Consider the following 22855-nt stretch of genomic DNA (forward strand, 5'->3'; position numbering starts at 1 on the left):
AAATGAAGATAGATTTAACACATTTAAAAAGGCATTCTGCCAAAGTTCCGGTCTCTGATAATGACGTATGTACAAAATTTCATTCGCCTATGATAAGTGATTTGCATTTTATAATATTTTATTTAAATATTGAACCACTTTATATAAAAAGACCCTTGCGCCATAATTTACATTATTTGTAACTGATATTCAATTATATGGATCCTTATATACAATGGATCAAAACTTACTATAGGTTTTTGCTGTAAAATTAATCAGTAAATTACTAGATTTTTATTATAAAAGAATAAAAAAATAAAAACATTAGTAATCAATTAACCATAAAAAAATTCCTAGTAATTTACCAATTCACTGTACCCAATAGTCATGTTTGTTCCAATGTATATAAAGAATCATGTAAGTGAATATCAGTTAAAAATAATGTAAATTGTGGCGCAAGAAAATTCTTATATAAAGCGATACAATATTTTATTAAAATGTTAATGAAATTCAAACCACTTATCATAGAAGGATGAAATGTTTGTGAATTTAGCTTTAAAAATATGGAAGTTAGTAGTTTCAGTATATTGTACCCTTAGGAAATGAATTAACATTTTTATTAAATGCTTATATTCAGGAACAGGTATTTATGGAAATTAATTTTATCATTTGTGTTTTTTATAGTTTATAGTGGCAGTGCATAGTATTTGAACAGTGAAATATTTTTGAAGTGTTAGTGAAATCAGGATAGAATCAGTGAAATGTGTCGTAGTCCCATTGCAGTGAGTGAGTTGACAGCGAAATGAGTGTAATTTGAAAGGTACTTGTGCAGATATGAACATATCATACTCGTGGGTTTTAGTTCGATCTTAGTTTTCAGATACAAATTAGATTTATTTCAAATGTTATTTTAAGTGATCGTGCTTCATTTAATTTAGTATATTCCCTGTTGTTGTTGTTGTTGTTCTTATTATTATTATTATTATTGGTATTATTATTAATTATTAATATTATTATTAATTGTATTTTTAATTAATAAGTTTATTATTGTCATTATTGAATGTGATTAGTTACCACTGCCACCGGGTATATACCCACTGCAGTGTGAATAAAATACATACATACATCTAATATAGATGTCGGCGGAGATTTTTTTCAAATTGATTTGTACTCTTGGCGGAGATTAATGGAAATTTTGGAAAATACAATTATTTTGGAATTGGGGTGTTAACTCAGTATGAATATTATTTTCCAAATAATTAGCATTAAAGGTTCATTGGATTCTGGTAAAGATGCTGTATGGCCAGCAGTGGCGTAGCATGAAATTTTGAGCAGGGGAGCTAACTCAAGTTGTCTTTCATGCAATACGAGAAAACGTATTACAAAAATACAGTCTTAAAATAAATAGTAGTCAATTTCAAGTCAGCAGTCGAAGATTGGTTGGAACATCGTAAGTAACACCAATAAGGCATGACCTCAAATGATACGTAATAAAATATGATTTCACGGTTTACACATATCTCTTAACAAATGGACACGTATACGTATAACATTAGCTCACTCCCTGTCATACTTAGAGAAATCACAATATTAGTATCATTACGTAAGTATGCGTCTGTCTTTTGGTTGTGTTCTTCATTGACAGCAAGGGAGTTGGTCATTTGTTTTTTAAATCACACTTTTGTTCGTAAGTCGGTCTTCATAATACAATTATACTAAAAAAAATTCAAGTAAATTGGTGTCAGGAACTGTCATTTCGCTCATTATTTATTATATCAGCCACAATGCACACTAACACTTCAACTGAACACAACTGACGAAAAGGGATAACTCGGAAACTACTTATTTTAAATGTTAAAGCTAGCTTCTTCGCGAGCCTTGCGACTAGGGTAGCTTAGTTAGAAAGGGATGGAAAATCTGCGGGGTGAGTTACACAGAAGAATGAGTGAAAGAAACCAGTCTGCTTGGAAGCTGGTGTGTGCAGGCTTCTTGTTTACTGCTGCATCACAAATCATCCTGAGCTGCCGCATCGCAATATTTAACGGGTAAATATAAATTCTATTAAAATTAATAAATAATTTTCTCCATAAACTGCAGGTTTCTTATGAAATTATTATTAACTGGGGAAGCTAAGCATTTTAGCTTACATTGACGCTACGCCACTGATGGCCAGTAGATGGATTGAGACTATATTTAACACACATTCATTAAAAACGAAAAAAACTTGCAGTCCTCAAATTAACACTTTCAAATTATTAGAGAAATGTTGAATTCTCCGTCTTTTGAGTTCACTAATGTAATCAGAACACCTGGAATACTATGTAATGTAGCCTATTTGGATATATAACAAATTCAAGTGAAAAAAATCCGAAAAAACTCAGAATATGAATTTCGCTATAAAACGACGCAATAGTAATAATTCGCGAATGTATTCATATTTCGCTATTAGAACTCTATTTCGAGATTTGTCGCAATTGTTTTATCCGCATATTATGAATCAGACTCACTTAATTCGTAAAGAGTAGTAAAAATCTATTGTATATCTATTATGTCGTGATTTTCGCGATCTTCCCCTCTACCAAGGGATTACAACTACAATATGAAGAATACAATCTCACTGCATCCTCCCCCAGTTTCAAAACAAAGTTCTTAATGTACTCCAAATGCTTGCTGTAATATTCCACGGCCTGTAAGCATGTTCCCTATCGGGTAAGAATAGGTTCTGGTGGAAGTGGCACATTGGGAAGTTGCTCTCGAAATAATTGAATCCTCGTAGGTGCTTTAATAAAAACCTTTTAATTTACCATTACAGTTACAATGAAAATCAAAGTACGAAGAGATTACCTGATTAAGAAGTAAGAACAAAGAAAGATATTTTTTTACTGAAGTACAAATTAAATCTAAAATAATAAAATTTTATAGTGATGAAATTACTGGATGTATGAAATATTTTGTGATAGAATAAGGGAACTATTTACAAGAAGCCATGTTTGAACAAGTCTCAAGTAATCAGTGATCAAGTGCCTAATAAGTTTGCGTTTGAATTCAGTTTTATTTCAACAGTCCCTGTTGCTAGCAGGTAGCGAATTCCATAGTCTTGGCAGGACTATTGTAGAAGAGGATGAGTATGAGGATGGTATTGTTAGTATTGTTGTAATGTTAAGGTACCTGCAGCACCATCTTTCGGCGCACGAATGGGTCACAGTTGAACTACGACAGAGCCCATATTTTATGATGTCCTCATATGGAAGTACCTTCCTCAGATCGAATAAAATGAAATTCGAAAAATTGACACTTAGCCCCTTAGAAAAGATAGATCCTCATTATGGATACTATTCAGCACTAGATGCTCATTAGTTTGCTGTGTGCTAGAGTTAACGGCACAAATGATAATCATAATTAATGTGACAGTTAATTGTTGATATACAGTATCTTACATTCCAGTTAAAAATAAAAACAGTCATTGACACAGAAATATAGAGGTTTGTGATAAGATTATTTTCGATAGGTTGTTTGATTCATCACCCAGGATTATTTTATTTGTAACATGGTTCTAATGAAGTAATGTATGTATGTTTGTTTACAGTTATGCTGCATGCTGTGATTTCCTTCAAAACAACAACCTACTTTCCATAATCAGAGCGCATGAGGCCCAGGATGCCGGGTAAGACAGTATTCTAATCTGATATTCTGCATATCGTTTGATAGTAAGTTGCGTTTCTGTTCTTCGTGCTTGTAATTGAAGTTCTCTGTTCTGCCTTTGGTCGAGGTGATTGCTTAAACTTTGAATAATTTCAAGGGAAAAATTGTTCCGGGGCCGGGTATCGATCCCGGGACCTCTGGTTGAACGTACCAGCGCTCTCCCAACTGAGCTACCCGGGAACTCCACCCGGCACCGTCTCAACCTTTCCCTTTATATCCACACAACTCGCGTGGGCTGACGAAACGCCAGAGACCCACATCGAGTGCACACAAACTCTGTGTGACTTGGAATTGTGGTTTTCCGTTAACGTACACAGTGACGTATATATTATGCAAATCTAGTCTTTCAGGTGAAGCTTCCTGTAAAGCAGATTTGAATAATTTGAAGGGAAAAATTGTTCCGGGGCCGGGTATCGATCCCAGGACCTCTGGTTGAACGTACCAGCGCTCTCCCAACTGAGCTACCCGGGAACTCCACCCGACACCGTCTCAACCTTTCCCTTTATATCCACACAACTCGCGTGGGCTGACGAAACGCCAGAGACCCACATCGATTGCACACAAACTCTGTGTGACTTGGAATTGTGGTTTTCCGTTAACGTACACGGTGACGTATATATTATGCAAATCTACCTGGCCCCGGAACAGTTTTTCCTTTGAAATTATTCAAATCTGCTTTACAGGGAGCTTCACCTGAAAGACTAGATTTGCATAATATATACGTCACTGAGTACGTTAACGGAAAACCACAATTCCAAGTCACACAGAGTTTGTGTGCACTCGATGCGGGTCTCTGGCGTTTCGTCAGCTCACGCGAGTTGTGTGGATATAAAGGGAAAGGTTCAGACGGTGTCGGGTGGAGTTCCTGGGTAGCTCAGTTGGGAGAGCGCTGGTACGTTCAACCAGAGGTCCCGGGATCGATACCCGGCCCCGGAACAATTTTTCCCTTGAAATTATTCAAATCTGCTTTACAGGGAGCTTCACCTGAAAGACTAGATTTGCTTAAACTTTGTTAAATTAATTTTTATGTAGACTAAAAGTAAAAACGCAGTTTTCGACTATCAAGTTTAAGGTAAAATTTAAAGAAGATTTATTGATATTTATTTCTCAGCCAACTTTACAATTCATAGTCATGGTGGACCTTTACATTTCTGTTTTTCGATCCACCATCCCTTTAATATCTGTTAATACAGCGTTTCTCAGACTATGGTCCGCGGACCACTTTTGGTCCTCTAGGTCTACTCTTGTGGTCCTTCATAAAAGACAGAAGAAAAAAATTCACATGAATTGCTTATCACTCTATAGCTGAAAATCTCAGAGTTTGAAAATGACACATGGCAGTTGCCTTTCACTTTTTCTCCCAGTACTGACATTTAATGAAATTTATTACTCTACCTGTCTACCGACTTCCCACTCTACTCTCAACAGCAAAATAGGGATTTAAAGCAATATGAACGTGGTGTTTCTCGCCATCTTTTCCCTGCACATCTGGCGCCTGTAACCCAGCCAGGGACCACCCGAATTCAGAACAGAGGAGCAAAGTACCGAACCCTTTCATGTATTTATGACTTTTGCCGACACCCAGTCTGCACATTGAAATGGTACGTACTATACATCGTACACCAATAATACAACTCTGAGGTCACAATTTGAAACTTGTTTTCCAAGTAAATATGACGAATTTTTATGGCTTCGTTATCACTTTCATTGCGACATTGAAAATAACAAACTTTCATTGAGTGAAAGAGAACAATTAATTGAACTCTCGAATGACACCGGACTTAAAATGAAATTCGAAGTGGAAGGTATGATTCATTTCTGGACCTCATCATAAGTGAAAAAAAGAATATAGTGAATTGTACAATGGTTCTTTAGAGATTGTAATTCGAGTTTGCTTCTACGTACTGTGTGAGAAAGGGTTTTCATCACTAAGTCTAATAAAAACAAAGTACAGACATCGACTTGATTTATGTGACGATCTCCGACTTAAGTTTACCAGCATACTTCCAAGTATGGAACAACTGTGCAAGAATCGGCAGGTTCATCCATCTCATTAATGTGAACACCAACATTTATTTATTTTTTTTTAGTTAATTAGTTAAAGATTATCCAAACTCTAATACCTTGAATTATAAAAAAAAAAACAAATAAATTTTATTCTATTAACATTAACTTAATTAGTTAATACCAATATAAATCAAATTAAATTAATTTGAATTAATTATATTTTAAAATACAAGTATACTGGTATTAAAATGTGCTACAAAAATGATAAATTTGCTTTCGAAGGGAACAAGAGTAAGGTGGTCCGCGAAACCGTTCTGACTTAAAAAAGTGGTCCCTACTTCAAAAAAGTTTGAGAAACGCTGTGTTAATATATTCATTTGCCAAGTATTTCCTGATTACTTCCTATTCTTCTGTTTAACTGAACTGCGATCTATCCTCTTCTATTCTCTCTCTTACCTTGACTGTCTCCCTTCAATTTCTCGCTTTCCTATTAAATATTGTATATTCCTTTTCTTAAATATTACATCATGTTTTATTCTCTGTTTTCAAATCTACCTACTCTTGTTCATTCTTACCCAGCTATTTTCTCCTAAATTATTTGTCTACATTTTCATTTTCTCTATTTTACAACACTTACATCACATATAATTTCCCTACTATTCTCTCCTCTATTTATTTACGTACTTATGCCTTTCTCTTCGCTCCTACTTCTAAATTTCCTCTTTTATTGCACCTTTTCCAGTTGTATTTCAGAAAATATCAACTTAATTTCAGAAATTATCAAATGTATTTCAGAGTAGTCAATTTAATTTCAGAAATTATCAAATGTATTTCAGAGTTGTCAATTTAATTTCAGAAATTATCAAATGTATTTCAGAGTAGTCAATTTAATTTCAGAAATTATCAAATGTATTTCAGAGTAGTCAATTTAATTTCAGATATTATCAATTGTATTTTAGAGTAGTCAATTTAATTTCAGAAATTATCAAATGTATTTCAGAGTAGTCAATTTAATTTCAGATATTATCAATTGTATTTCAGAGTAGTCAATTTAATTTCAGAAATTATCAAATGTATTTCAGAGTAGTCAATTTAATTTCAGAAATTATCAAATGTATTTCAGAGTAGTCAATTTAATTTCAGAAATTATCAAATGTATTTCAGAGTAGTCAATTTAATTTCAGATATTATCAAATGTATTTCAGAGTAGTCAATTTAATTTCAGAAATTATCAAATGTATTTCAGAGTAGTCAATTTAATTTCAGAAATTATCAAATGTATTTCAGAGTAGTCAATTTAATTTCAGATATTATCAATTGTATTTCAGATTTGTCAGTTCAATTTCAGATGGTATCAGTTGTATTTCAGATTAGTCAATTGTATTTCAGATGGTATCAGATGTATTTCAGATTTGTTAATTGCATTTCAGATGGTATCAAATGTATTTCAGATTTGTCAATTGTATTTCAGGTGGTATCAAATGTATTTCAGATTTTGTATCTTCAATTTTATGTTTCATTTTTATTCTTATAAAGTATATTGGGTTTCATATAAGGATTTTTAAAAATGTACTGTATTTTACTGTACTGTACTTGTTAATGCAGTAATAAATTCCAAAGTTATTCATCGAATTATTATATACATACGAACAATTTGACAGATGTATTACTGTACAGTAGAGTACTGTACATAGTCAATTTAATTTCAGAAAATAAGCAATGCATTTAAGATTACATACAGGTAGTCACTTTTATTTCACAAAATAACAAATGTAGGCCTACTTGAGATTTTAACATATATTTAAAAAAATGGAAAATGGATTTTAAAAAATAAACTTTTTGCAGTTTAGCATCTGACAGGCATATTCTCCGTAGCTAAAGCTGCAGCTTGATGAATTGTACAGTGTTGTATTGCACGAGCACAGTCACCACCAACTTCTGAAATACAAATGACAGTTTCTGAAATACAGTTGATACTATCTGAAATTGAAGTGACTAATCTGAAATACAAATGATACTATCTGAATTTAAATTGACAAATCTGAAATACAATTGACTAATCTGAAATACAAATGATACTATCTGAATTTAAATTGACAAATCTGAAATACAATTGACTAATCTGAAATACAAATGATACTATCTGAAATTAAATTGACAAACCTGAAATACAATTGACTAATCTGAAATACAATTGACTAATCTGAAATACAAATGATACTATCTGAAATTAAATTGACAAACCTGAAATACAATTGACTAATCTGAAATACAATTGATACTATCTGAAATTAAATTGACTAACCTGAAATACAATTGATACTATCTGAAATTAAATTGACAAATCTGAAATACAATTGACTAATCTGAAATACAATTGATACTATCTGAAATTAAATTGACAAATCTGAAATACAATTGACTAATCTGAAATACAATTGATACTATCTGAAATTAAATTGACAAATCTGAAATACAATTGACTAATCTGAAATACAATTGATACTATCTGAAATTAAATTGACTAACCTGAAATACAATTGATACTATCTGAAATTAAATTGACAAATCTGAAATACAATTGACTAATCTGAAATACAATTGATAATATCTGAAATTAAATTGACAAATCTGAAATACAATTGACTAATCTGAAATACAATTGACTAATCTGAAATACAATTGATACTATCTGAAATACAATTGATACTATCTGAAATTAAGTTAACAAATCTGAAATACAAATGACTAATCTGAAATACAATTGATACTATCTGAAATTAAATTGACAAATCTGAAATACAATTGACTAATCTGAAATACAATTGATACTATCTGAAATTAAATTGACAAATCTGAAATACAATTGACTAATCTGAAATACAATTGATACTATCTGAAATTAAATTGACAAATCTGAAATACAATTGACTAATCTTGAAATACAATTGATACTATCTGAAATTAAATTGACAAATCTGAAATACAATTGACTAATCTGAAATACAATTGATACTATCTGAAATTAAATTGACTAACCTGAAATACAATTGATACTATCTGAAATTAAATTGACAAATCTGAAATACAATTGACTAATCTGAAATACAATTGATAATATCTGAAATTAAATTGACAAATCTGAAATACAATTGACTAATCTGAAATACAATTGATACTATCTGAAATTAAGTTAACAAATCTGAAATACAAATGACTAATCTGAAATACAAATGATACAATCTGAAATTAAATTGACAAATCTGAAATACAATTGACTAGTCTGAAATACAAATGATACTATCTGAAATTAAGTTGACAAATCTGAAATACAATTGACAAATCTGAAATACAAATGATACTCTCTGAAATTAAATTGACAAATCTGAAATACAATTGACTAACCTGAAATACAAATGATACTATCTGAAATTAAATTGATAAATCTGAAATACAAATGATAATTTCTGAAATTAATTATTTTCTGAAATACAACTGGAAAAGGTACCAGTTATAGTACCCCTGATGTTAGTTACCTTAGAGTGATATGACACTGTTGAGTCAATGGAATGCTGCCACCTTCACCCGATTTCACCCCAATGGACTTATACCTGTTTGGTATGATGTATGACTCAATGTATATAAGGAAACCAGAAACTCTTAAACATCTGGAGGGTTACATTGAAGACAGCTTCGAGTTTTTGGACAGGAATATTGGGCTGTGCCTTCGTGTGTGCCAGGAGTGTTCCGCTGACTCCAACTATGTGATAATGAAGAAGGAAAACAATTTGAAATCATTTAAGTAGCTATCACAGAAAGTAAATGTAATGTAAAGTGTAAAGTTACTTTTGCGCCACTCACCATGAAAGAATAAATTTATGAACAAACTGTTGACAAATTTGTTTTTTTTTTTTTTAATTGAACTCTTAATTGAATTTTATGTACAGTTGCATGTTTTGTAACTTATGGCCTCAATTAGTTTTGGAACAAAACTTCAATTTTAAAATGACGTAATATTAACAAATGTATGGATTGTAAGAATGCTGTTTCGTTTCCTTCATTATAGTTACCGAATGTACAGGAAAAGTCAGACAACAGGTTTCCCATCTCTCATCACAATCTTCTCAGCACCAAACTACCTGGATGTGTACAATAATAAGGTATTTCATTCTGTATATGTTTAAGCTATTTTATGTCGAGATTGAAATATTTATATCACAAAAACTAGAAGACTGTAATACTGCAAGCATGTTTATCAGATATTACTCCTAAGACAGTACTATTATTGAATCATATTTACAAATTGATAGGGTTACCAGATTTTGCATTAAAAAAACAACAACTTCAGTTTACATTTTCTAAATACGTCTATGTTTGTTATAAATTACTATTGATTCCGGGATTAATATGAATATGCTATATTTTTTAAGTGAATATGTCTTTGTTCGAGATACATTTGATTAGAAAATCTACAAGGGTTGGATAAAAAGTTATGGCAACACTGCTTTCACATGACGATGGTGCGTTCGAGAGCTGCCAGCTGTGTGGACATGAACAAGGACTGTTAGATGAGTTAGTGCAGCCAGCAGCGACAGTAATCTGCCAATCTACTGCAGTGTGTAGAACGTTGACTTTCATAGGAATAGTGTGAGTGCCCTAAGACCATGTTTACAAAACTAGAGCAACGTTCCTGAATCAAAATTAAGTGGCACGAGGTCGTAGTGCACAAAAATGTTGTCAGGGACTGCGTGAAGCATGTGGTGATGCAGTGTTGCCATATCACACACCGGTACCAAAGGGAAGGTGACGACATTCTTGGACGAATCGTCGCTATGGACGAAACCTGGCTCGCTCCTATGAATCAAACTTGAATCGCCATTCAGATGAATGGAAGCATCCCGGTTCTCCTCGTCCAAAGAAAGTGCGCCCTACACAAAGTGCTGTGAAGGTGATGTTCATTGTGGCATATGACATTGATGGGGTAATACTGCACCACGCTGTACCTCCAAGGCAGATGGTAAACGCGGACTCTACTGCAGGTTATTGCAGCACCACCTTCGTCTAGCACTCAGGAGAAAACAACGACATTTGGTGGTACAGAACCCAGTCATCTTCATGACAATGCAAGGAGTCACACCGCTGCTGCTGTCAAGGACCTCTTGCGCCGCTGACAATGGGAGATTCTGGAACATCCACCGTATTCACCCGATATGAGTCTATGTGATTACGATCTCTTCGCCTAAGTGAAAGAACCACTGCGAGGGACCCGGTACAATACCAGAGATGAACTTTTCCGTGCTGTAGGGCAGTCAATACGGAACATCAACAAAGATGGACGCGCTGATGGTGTACGATGCCTTCCAAACATTTGGCAAAAGGTGATAAATAAGGGGGCGACTATATTGAAGGGTACATGAACGTTGTACCCCTGTGAATAAAGCCATGTCAGAAATATCAAACTGTTGCCATTACTTTTTATCCAACCTTGGTAAAATTTGTACCGTAACACGAAGTTCAAGAAGTCTCCACCAGATACTGCACATACGAAAACTTACGTGTGCTGCCATCTGTTGAGTGTTGCATAATAATTATACTCGCAAGTTTGTGTTGTGTGTATGCTTGCGTGCGTGCGCGTATGTGTACAGGGTGAACCTTAAAGTTATTTTTGAGATATTTCAAACAAAAAAAATTTACTACATTTTGCTTGTTTTTGATTCCTTTTCGAGATAAAAATGGTGTTATATGAAACATTTTGTAAGTGTTTTGTGAAAGCCATTGGTTTAATTCCCAGTATGTTCAGTCAATTTAAGAGAGCCGTGTATTATGATAATGAATTACTGAAAGAATTTTAGTTTTGTCCTTTAAATATGCAGAAATTTGATCCGAACAAATGTAAACTTTCGTTCTGAAAAGGAATTTTAAAATGTTACATAATATGTTTGGATCAAATTTCTGCATACTTAAATGACAAAACTAATATTATTTCAATCATTTATCATCGTAATACACTGCTCTCTTAAATTGACTGAGGATATTGGGAATTCAATCAATGGCTTTCCCTAAACATGCTATGAAATGTTTGATATAAAACTATTTTTATCTCGAAAAGGAAGCAAAAACGATCAGAATTGTAGTAAATTTTTTGTTTGAAATATCTCAAAGAAATTAATGACATTACTTACGGTTCACCCTTGTATCTAAGCAGAATGTCATGTGAAATGGATTTTGTCGTACTGAAACTTGTTAAATACGAGTATTAACAGAAAAATGTAAGCTGAGAATCTGTTCACAAATAAGAATTTCCGTACCGCTCACAGATACTGCTTATCTCCGTTTATGATTGTTAATCAGTCCAGTGTTGCCAACACAACTGTTTTTCCGCTAGATGTGGTGTTTTTCTGTTAGTTTTGTGAGTGAAATTCATCAAATTTATACTCATGGTATAGTAGGCACCATGGTGGTCTAGTGGCTACAACGCTGGATTTATAATCCTGTGGACCCGAGCTCGATCCTCGGTGTACCCCAGATTTATAACTTGTTTCTCTGGAAGCTCCAATTCTCCTGTGGCATCCCAACAAAGCTTCATCATCATTCACCTCATTGGGGGTGTAGTGTAGACCAGTCTTCTATGGCACATCTTGGGCAATAACTCTCGGTAAATTGGTCTATCGACACAACAGGCTTCATATGGGTGAAGGACGAACAGTACAGTACCTGCCATTAGAAAAAAATATTGGTGGTATATGGATTTAGATTCTTTTTTCTAACTTTCACAGCAGTAAAATAATCTCGTTTTACATTGATAATAATAATTAATTTAGCGACTTCTGCACTGTCTTGAAGCTGATTTTTAAGAATTGAGCTGGCAACACTGGCACTCAGAAACTGAAGCATTTTCTGTGTGATTCTATGTAGGAGCTACTTCCTGTCTGAGGTGCATTTTAATTTTATTTAAGTCTCGAATTTTGGCAGACCTCACAGGACAGGGTTTTGTGTACAAAGATGCATTGGAAAGATCTGGTTTCTATTTTTGGTTTACAGATGCGCCGTTATGTAACAACGTAGTGGAATATGTAACTCTGTTTTCATAAAAAAAATTTGATAGGTCTTCACTTGGTTTTTGGAATTCAATTTGACGTTTTTGATAGAAAACTTTGTATACTCATTTTACTTTCTCATGTGATTTATAAATTATTGTGATGCTATAAACAATGGATAAAAAGACTTTTAACAGAAATACACGTTTTCGGCATCTCTGGTACGAAAAAGTGGTTTTCAGCATGTAACCATACAGATTTCTCCTAAACCAGGCCTGCACAAGGTTTGCTCTCTCCGAGCCGGCTCACAGCTCATGAGCGGAATGCAGATATTAGTGGACTGGAAGAAGGGGTGGATCTCGTACAAAATAAACATAAAAGGAAGTACTATTACGAGTGCTTATGAAATGAATTCCCGTTTAGTGTTTGCAAAACTATCTTGGACTATTATTAATTAATAAAGAAATATTTATTTTACAGAAGTAATAGAAATTTTATAGCTACTTAAATGTACAATATCATTTTGTTAATTTTTATTTATCAGTACTTCAAAACGAGGTTTCATGCTGTTGGCAGCTGAAAGGAACAGTAGCCTACTGATCGTATTGAAACATCAGTTACAGATGTTCGATGCCTGTCTTTATTAAAATTGATTATAGAAAACAGTTGCTCACAAATATAAATGTTGAGCCAAACATAGCAATCATTTTCACAGCCAGCCTGTGTAGTCTTGGATATTATTGCTAATGTTTAGTCTTGTAAAACTCAACCAGGCTAGTAGTATTATTCAAACGATCTTTAGCCTTTAGGTCACATTGAAGATCAATAAGTTCGAGCTGTAAATCGTTAAATGTTAAATGTTATGTTCCGTCTTTTAGATTCCTCCATACTGTACTGTAGCAGTAGATAAGCAACGTGAAACAGTTACTGAGAATAGGCCTACACACTGCACTCCACTAGATAACTGAGTGGTCGTTTCCCTCTCCTCTATCTATATCAAATCTATGTCATTCTGACGTATCTTCCTCTCCATTTCGACGAGCGGTATACACTGCTCTCCCGCTCGGAAAGAGCACGCACTCTCGTTGAGCGCTGTTTGTGCAGGCCTGTCCTAAACTGTTGGTTAGATTTTATTCATAGTATTGACAAGCTCAACTAGTGCAGTTGAAATATAATTATTGAAATTTCAAGCCTGTAGACCACTGTTGACATGTTCCGATCCCAAAATTCATCGATAATTTCATAAATAAAAGCTTATATAAAAGACTAAGCTTAGCTTGAATTGTTGAAGTATTTGGATTTAATGCAAATGAAAAATGAAGTCTGGTTTAGATGTGAACCATCCACGTAATTTATGAGAATAGTCTTTATGTTCTTTTTAATAATCCAGAGCTATAATTTTAGAAAGAGGGTATATTTTGATTACATCTGTTACTGAAATGCATATATTGAGTACGAGGTAGATCACTGTCAAATCTTTATGTTCATAGGCGGCAGTGCTGAAGTACGAGAACAACGTGATGAACATTCGACAGTTCAACTGCTCCCCACACCCATACTGGCTGCCCAACTTCATGGATGTGTTCACATGGTCGCTGCCATTCGTTGGCGAGAAAGGTGAGCATTGTGATGCTTGAACTTCTTCCAGGTGTTCTGTATGGAACAAGTGTAGTAGTAAAATCGCCCCACCACTCTAATCCTGGGCAGATTATGGTGGACAAAGCAATTATAGTCGCCACGGTATAATTCCTGGCGTGACTCCTCCTCTTTCCTTACGTCTTAGGAAGTCAAGGCTCTATAAAGTCTTGGTAGGTAGTATCGTTCGCCTTTTTTGTTCTTTCGTTGCCGCGCTACCAGACGAGGGATCTATTTGCCACACCGTTAAACATTATCATGTCGTAGCTCCTATGATAGTAAATCAAACGCACTGTAATTCAGCAAATAATTGAACGGCAAATAACGTCCTTGTGTGCTTTCTGCGAACGCCAACGAAAGAGCCAAAATGGCGAGCGATTATATTAAGTATTTATCCAGCCTTAGGAAATGCTTAACATCTTCATCAGCGAATCACAAGACGCACACATTTAAATTTAGCCGACCTGCAACGTGATTGGCTGCCGGAAATTGGAGCGACGGGACTATATGTATTAAGTTAGGCTCAGGGTTTAAGCTAGAAAATAAATAATTGTCGCAAAAAATGAAGAAATGAAAAATTATATTTGTGCAAATTGCGAAATGCTTGCGCAATATTATAAATAATTGTGCAGAAAAATAAAATTAATAAACTATGCAGAAACAGAAAGTTACGTAATTTGTTTCTTGGAGTTTTATTACTTTCAATCCATCTTATCACACTCCAGATATACTTATGTAAGAATCAATTACTGCTGAATTTACATTATTTTTTGGGCACTCTAAACATTGAAATTTTTTACTGGTAGGCCCTTCAAGATTTATTATTAGCAGAGTGCTAACTTTTTTACTGAAAGGCGGTTTCTAATTCCAATTTTTACAAGATCCATGCAACTAAATCCTCGCTCACAATTTACAGTATGCGATGGAATTATATAAATCAATTAGAAGAAATTGTTCAATTAACTTATATGAATTGCACCAACTCCTTGATCAATTCCAGAACATTTATTGCTCAATATCTTTTTGAACATTGCCCATGCCATTAGCATTTCATTTAAATTCAGATTAGTTCAAACACATCTCTGATTTCATTTTCTACATTAGCATCTTCGTTTCTAAAGTCCAGTGTGGTTGTCGCATTTTTGCACATTTACACTCAAAGTTTGTTGCATTGTTAGCAGTCGAGTAGTAAAATGCGACGAATACGACTGTGGCTTAAACCGTGGTTAGGCTTATTTATGTTTCATAATACTATAAACATTTAAATTATTTTTTAAGATTTTATTTGTAATTTCTTGGGGGGATGCAAGTGAAAATTGAATTTTAAGAAAATGTGAAAATTAATTTTCATCTTTTCTACGTGTAAAATGATTAGGAAAAATTTGGTCCCATTTGTTTGGATGCTTCAGGAATTATTTTTGAAAAAAAAAAAAAAGCCTAAAATTTTCCCAAATTTTCACATTCAAGTCTAGTTTATTTCTTATTCCACTATAGTATTGTATGTTAAGCAAAACTGGATATTTTCAGTTCATTGCTGTTATTACTTTTAATTTTTAAAAAATCTTACTTAAAGTGGTTTATAAGATTCTAAAATAAGTATTTTAGTACACACCTCAATTTAATAATTTCTGAGCAATATACTTTAAGGTGTAGAGCAAAATGAATATACATAATTAATTATCATGCTTTCATGAGCATGCAAAAAAAAAAATCAGCCTTCTATCACAATTACTGTGGAAGTTTTATCATTTTTTATAATCTTAAAAAATTGAAGCATGGAAAATAACATTTTAAAGTTTTCATGCATAAGGCATTTAAAGCGCAGTTATTTAAAAATAGCTGATTTATGACCAGTTCCAGACACCATAACTACCTGAAACTTAGGGAATACATTCTTTAAAGCATAAGTTTTTTTTTTTCCAAGAAAAATGAAAAATGTTATTTTTGGTCAGAAATTCAGAAATGATGAATTTTCACCTGTCTCCCCCCTTAAAGGAAAACAATGGACAATTTTGTGTTAAAAAACCTAGAGATTTTTTTTCGCTTATCTTTAAATAAAATATTGGCTTTCTGTAGTAATGGCCTTCTATGTAGGATCAAGTTATTTAATTTTTAAATGTTAAATAAATAGTGCACTCTTTTGAAGCAGTGGCTCGGACGACTGAACAAACAAACTGTTAAATTAATACAGGACGTTAACAGACTATTGGCTGTAGATGGGGAGCAGAAGAACATGTGTTGCACTGTGTCCAAAATGATTGATAGCTATAACTGGACTGCAAAACAAAGAAAAATAGGTACCGTCTGTAATTTGTAATATTTTATACAGAATGTCAAATGAATTGGTTGGGTCACTGGCTGAGAAAAACTGCCTGTCAGAGGATAGACGACATTAAGATAAATAGATCATATGCGGAGACAAAGAGGAAAGATTGGAAAATGCTGGGTTTGCAGTGAGAGACCTGCTCTTGGGCAGAAAACTATGAATGAATGAATGTAGAATGTCCCAGAAGGAATGTAAGATACTTCTGGATAATGCAGTTTTCCAGAAATGCGTATGGAGTGTTAGTTGGAAGACTGGAGGGAAAAAGACCTTTTAGGAGACCGAGACATAGATGGGAGGATAATATTAAAATGGATTTGAGGCAGGCGGGATATGATTATAGGGACTGGATTAATCTTGCTCAGGATAGGGAACGATAGCAGGCTTATGTGAGGATGGCAGTATACCCAGTGGCGGCTCGTGATAAAATATTGTGTGTGTTCACAATTTTGTGTTCCAAAATCGAAGAGAGTTTGAAATTGTACGTTTAGCCTAATATGAAAGGTCATGATTCCAATATTTCATTACCGAAAAAACCGTATATAAATTCAAAAAACATGTAATAATAATAATAATAATAATAATAATAATAATAATAATAATAATAATAATAATAATAATGAAACCCAGTCTTTTTATTTCCAATTTTTCCTCGTAAGCCAGTTTACCCAGTTCTTTACTGTTCAAAATTGCTTGAACAGAGTTCATTGCTTAGGTTTGTTAAAAATTAATACATACCACAATTCCATTATTTAAAAAAGCGTGTGTTCAGTAATATATTTGATTCACAACAGACTGATACACTATAGCCTATATCAATACTGTAATCCCATTCGCATAGATTGATTACTATAAATAGATGCCAGTAAATATTATTCTTAAATAATATACACCACCATACAGATATTTAAATTCATACCACCATCACATTCAGCCAGCACGTGTTTGAAAGCCAAACTATGCTAGTATGCTGACCTGTAGTATAGTAATTCACAAACTACGCTCTCGTAGCAGCACTGTACACACATCCACATAAAGTAAACGTTCTAACAGTAAGATGTTGACAATTACAGGCTAAAATACAGACTATTAAATTTCCTTCTCGAGATATAGCACATGAACGATAGGCATCGATGCACCTGACATCTGTAGGATAGATTCACTGTTCACTTAATGCTTTGTGCTCTTGACGAGTCATAAGCGGCCAGCTAAAGACAATTTTCTCCTGTGCATGCGTGGAATTTCTGTAACCTTCTTGAAAAGAGCACGTCTTGTACGTGAATGGATGTTGTCAAGTTTACATAAGAAGTTTATGCAAGATGCGGGAAGTTTAAAATACTCGATTCTGATATTATACATCCCCACTACGTCAATACGATATTAAATAATAAAATTAGTCGTGCATTAATGGAAACAAGGTGTTCGCGTGCTCTTGTGCTCTTATTGACGCACCGCCACTGAGTATACCTCCAGATTCTCTAAAAGCCATTTGTAAGTAAGTATAATGTAGTTTGGGTTAAAGTACATCGATTTAACCCTATGTGTCTGTCTGAAAGCTAACAGTTGAAGGGAAATTGACGGATGAAATATTGGAACATCTGTGGTTCCACGTACTAATTGTTATGATCTCTGTAAAATAATAATATGATTTTTTTTTTTTTCTTACAGAGTACGAATTAAATTATGTTTTGATATCTCAGCAATTGTTTATATAAATTTAAACCATTCTGTTACAGTGACTGAAATGTTGGTGAATGTTTTGAACATCTGTTCCGATGACGAACTCATGTCTGATGGAGATGACGCCCTGGAAGAAGGTACGTTTGTATCAGATTCGTATGTTCTGTCTGTTCTACAGATTCTTTTCATAGAAAAGTGGAAAATGTGTAGAGATTTGGTATTGATTTAGCAAAGAAGCTTTTTCTAAATCTTGTTAAAATTTTGTGCTATTGAAGAGTTCGCGGGAAAAACAACGAATGTCACATTTCTGTTAAGGATTAGATAATGATCTAATTGAGTCTATAACTGCTAGATGTATTGCTGTTTCTATAGAAAATAAAGGAAAGAATTACTGTATTCATGGTGATAATCCTCCTTTTTACCATTTTTCATAAGAACAACATTAAATTTCGCAGTGATCCATTGAATTAGATAATGACATCAACCTTAAGAAAACTGTGACATTCATCGTTTTTCCCACGAACTCTTCAATACATAAATTATCTGGCTACCTCTATTATCTACAATATTGTGTCACAATGACCAAAGGTTAACTTTACAGGCAAGAGAAGCTGTCCGCTGGGAATAATTTATGCTTTGTATTTTATTAATAATGTAGGACTTAAATAATTTGTTTTCAGAATATCATAAGTAAGCATAAGAATAGACTAAGGAAATATTTTTCTAACAATTCTTGTTAACAATAATAGCCGTTTCAATTTTCTCAATATTTAATGGTTATATATATCACAGAATAAATATTTAGATTATCTCATTATTATTATTATTATTATTATTATTATTATTATTACTACTACTACTACTACTACTACTACTACTACTACTATTTCTTACCAATGTTTATTATTGTCTCACTAACATTACTTATCCAACTTTCATTATTTACTTTCATGTTGTTTTATGATCTAGATATTAATGTAATAACTAGAGCATTCATTTTTAGCCCCATAACACGACAGACAGCGAATGTTAAGTTAGCTGTATGGAGTATGGATAACGTCACTTGACCTTGCGTACTTATAGATCACATACAAAATAGTTGTGGAGTTGTAGGACAGCATGTAGAGCACACAGCGAACGTACCGTGTCAATTATCTTTAGTTGTACAAGATCAGTGCATTTACAATGCCAAAAGCAAAACGTTCTTTACAGGATCGTTTGAATAAGATTGTGGAGGACTTTGGAAATGAACATATAAAGTCACATGCCGACTCTATAATATGTGTAGGGAAAGTAAAAGTAAGTACTTGAAACAACATTGTAATTCGAAGAAACATATTTACCACATAAATTTGTTCAGCAGTGTAGGCAATGAACAATCGTCCATCTCTACTGACAATCAGGTTAAGGACTCAGAATTTTGCAGAGATTTATGAGAAATGGTGGTTAAATATATACCATTTCATAAGCTCGAAAATAGTTATCTTAAGGACTTTCTGGAAAAATATACACGACAAATCGTTCGCTAAGTGTTGCAGATCTTGGTAGTTTCAAGGTTCTCGAAATCAATTACACGTTTAGAAGCTCGTGATCTGAAAATGTCAGACGCCTTTAATTTAATAGATGAACTTGAAAGAAACGTGAATGTTCCAGATGTACAAGGTAATACTATTGGCGAAAAAGTTAAGAATAAACTTAAAGGTGTTCTACACAAGATCCCTGGTTATTCGACTTTGTGGCAAAAATCTGGCACAGGGGGTAGTAAAAGACAGTAACGTTCCTTATTTCCTGTTTGCTCCAGTAACGTCTTGTGATGGTGAGAGAAGTTTCTCTAAATACAAACTGTTGTTGAGTGATCGCACAAGAAACTTTAATTTTGATACTTTACGCATGCACTTAGTTATAAATTGCAACAGTTGAAGTTCATTTGTTTCGCTCAAGAATGATTAACAGAAGTGACTCACCTTTATATTAATGCAAGTGTACATGTCCGGTGTGTCCCAGCGGGTACTCCACCCCTTCGATCTGATGTCAACAAACAACGACGTGAACTCCATGTGCACATAACTAAAAAGTATGGGGCTAAAAATGAATGCTCTAGAATAACTACGTAACCAATTGTATTTAATTAGAATTAGAGTCTGGCTCGGCGGGAGAGAAGGCCTACTGGCCTTAGCTCTGCCAGATTAAATTATTATTATTATTATTATTATTATTATTATTATTATTATTATTATTAAAATACGCAAATGAAGCATTGGTGCTGAAGGTCAAAGGATAAAAGTATATTGGAAGCAGTCCAGATGCGATTTCTCACGTCGTTAATAAGAGTTACAAGAAGGGATTGACTAACAAATAAGAATATCCGAGCAGTGTTGGGACAGAATAGTATAATAGACGAGATACAGCAGTATCAGCAAAAATGGCAAGACCGTGTTCTTCGAATTTCACCCTCAAGATTTCCAGGGCAGGCATTATTTTACAAATCATTAGGACGTAGAGACATGGAACGCCAACGAGGAGATGGAGCGACAGTTTTTGGCTTGGAACAGGTCTACTAGGCCTAAACCTTGATAGACAGAAGAAGAGGTTTCTTTCTAAATGCTGCATATACTGTAGTTAACATAAGCTAGTAATTCTCTCCTATTCCCACCACCATCACTTGATGGTGCATAAAGAAGCCTAGTTCACTTGGTAGTATAGTTGAACTAGTTACAGAAAACCACATCCACATTAAATCAGCAAAATTAACTGATTAGAAGACAAAATTGTTAACGTTTGTTTTGTTAGAAGAACTCTAAATCTTCGACATTTCTTAAATGTATGTATGACAACTAGGACCACGACAAAGACAACAATGTTCACGATAAAAAAAATATGACAAAGGCAACAATTATCACGGTAAGGACCATGCTAGAGATAACTAGGACCAATATAAGGACGCGAAATGGACAAAGACAGAGACAACTATAAGAATCACGACATATAGCTACCATGATAAGGACCAAGGCCACGATAGGGACCATGACAAAAACAAGATCGAAAAAGACCATTACAATGGAAACAAGCACTGTGATGAGGACCCCAACAAAGCAGAGAATAACCACAAGAGAGACAAGAATGGCCACTATAAAGACCCTGGAAAAGTTATCAAGGACCTCGATAAGGACAAGGACCACGATAAATATCATGACATGGACCATGACATGCACCACGATAATGATCGCAATAAGACACCATGGCTTGGACAACAATAATGACCACAATAATATTACGACAAAGAAACAATGACCAATATGGGACCACGAAACGGACGAACACAAAGACAAGAATAACAGTGATCGAAATAAGGATCAGGACATGCATTACGATACGGATAACAATCAGAACTACGACATGGACACAACAAGGACCATGACAAGCATTATGACAAGCACCAAGGCCATGATTAGAACCATGACAAAGACAACAAGGACCATGATTAGGACTACAACAAAGGCAACAAGATGACGATAAGAATCACGAGAACAACGACAAGGACTACGATAATGATAATGACATGGACAACAGAAAGCACCACGACAAGGCTTACAATAACGACTAAGATATGGTTCACGACCAGGAATACGAAAGAACCACGATAAGTACCACGACAAATACTACAAGAATTGTTACAAGAACCATAACAAGGACAAGGACCAGAAGAAGGATCATGAAGAAGACAGCCACTTAAGGCCACGATTTCACAACATAGCTCGGGTCACAAAATATCATTGCTTCTCTGTACCGAATGGCAAATGCCTGCTGCTAATGTCACTGTCTTGTCTTGGTAGCTCATACGAGTACAGTAGCATGTCGGTTCCACTGTATAACCAAAACATCTCGTGTTTTTTAATGCCTTATAGTACAGTATATAGTACATAAATATTATTGACAACTTCAACATTCAAGATTTTGCAAAAGATACTGCAATTCGTTATTTAACAGATGCATTTAATAATTAATATTAATATAGGCCTATCTAATTAGTCAATAACTGCTACAGTGCTTTTTCATTCAATCAAAACATAAATAAAATTGAATGCACATTAAATTAAACACCATTGCAAACACGTAGATAAAACAGTTAAAATCAGCTGAAGGGGTGAGAATGAAATAGTCCAAAGCCACATTTTTAACAAAAATTGTTTTGTGCGAGTACATTTCTTATGCGTATGGGAAAGCTTCTAATAAAATATTGTAATAATTACTCAACAAATGGCATAGGCCTAAGGACTCTAAACGTTTGGAAAAGTTTGTCTGTGTGGCTTAGGAATATTCTTTTAATTTCATTCTAATTGTTAGTTTTTAAGATATTCATTAGATTAACGTTTATAGTATTATAATTTGTAATTTTGTGTTGTTTGTTTAATCTCAGGACTTTATAAAACTCTATTTCAACGTTATTTAGACAAAAAAAGAAGTTGTGTAGACTAAGAATCGAACTCGCACT

At 33.9% G+C, this 22855-nt stretch overlaps 1 protein-coding gene across 3 annotated transcripts in view; it reads left to right on the forward strand.

Moving 5' to 3' along the window:
- LOC138698530 (serine/threonine-protein phosphatase 2B catalytic subunit 3-like) overlaps nt 1-22855 on the forward strand; it is an 805310-nt gene that overhangs the window by 722063 nt on the left and 60392 nt on the right. For all 3 annotated transcript variants that reach the window (XM_069824525.1, XM_069824526.1, XM_069824527.1), the window contains exons 7-10: nt 3566-3643; nt 9755-9848; nt 14216-14342; nt 18420-18500. In XM_069824525.1, the coding sequence (XP_069680626.1) occupies nt 3566-3643; nt 9755-9848; nt 14216-14342; nt 18420-18500 (380 nt within the window). The remainder of the gene's footprint in view (nt 1-3565; nt 3644-9754; nt 9849-14215; nt 14343-18419; nt 18501-22855) is intronic.

This window comes from Periplaneta americana, chromosome 4 (assembly GCF_040183065.1).
Source record: "Periplaneta americana isolate PAMFEO1 chromosome 4, P.americana_PAMFEO1_priV1, whole genome shotgun sequence".
Classification (NCBI taxonomy): Eukaryota; Metazoa; Arthropoda; class Insecta; order Blattodea; family Blattidae; genus Periplaneta; species Periplaneta americana.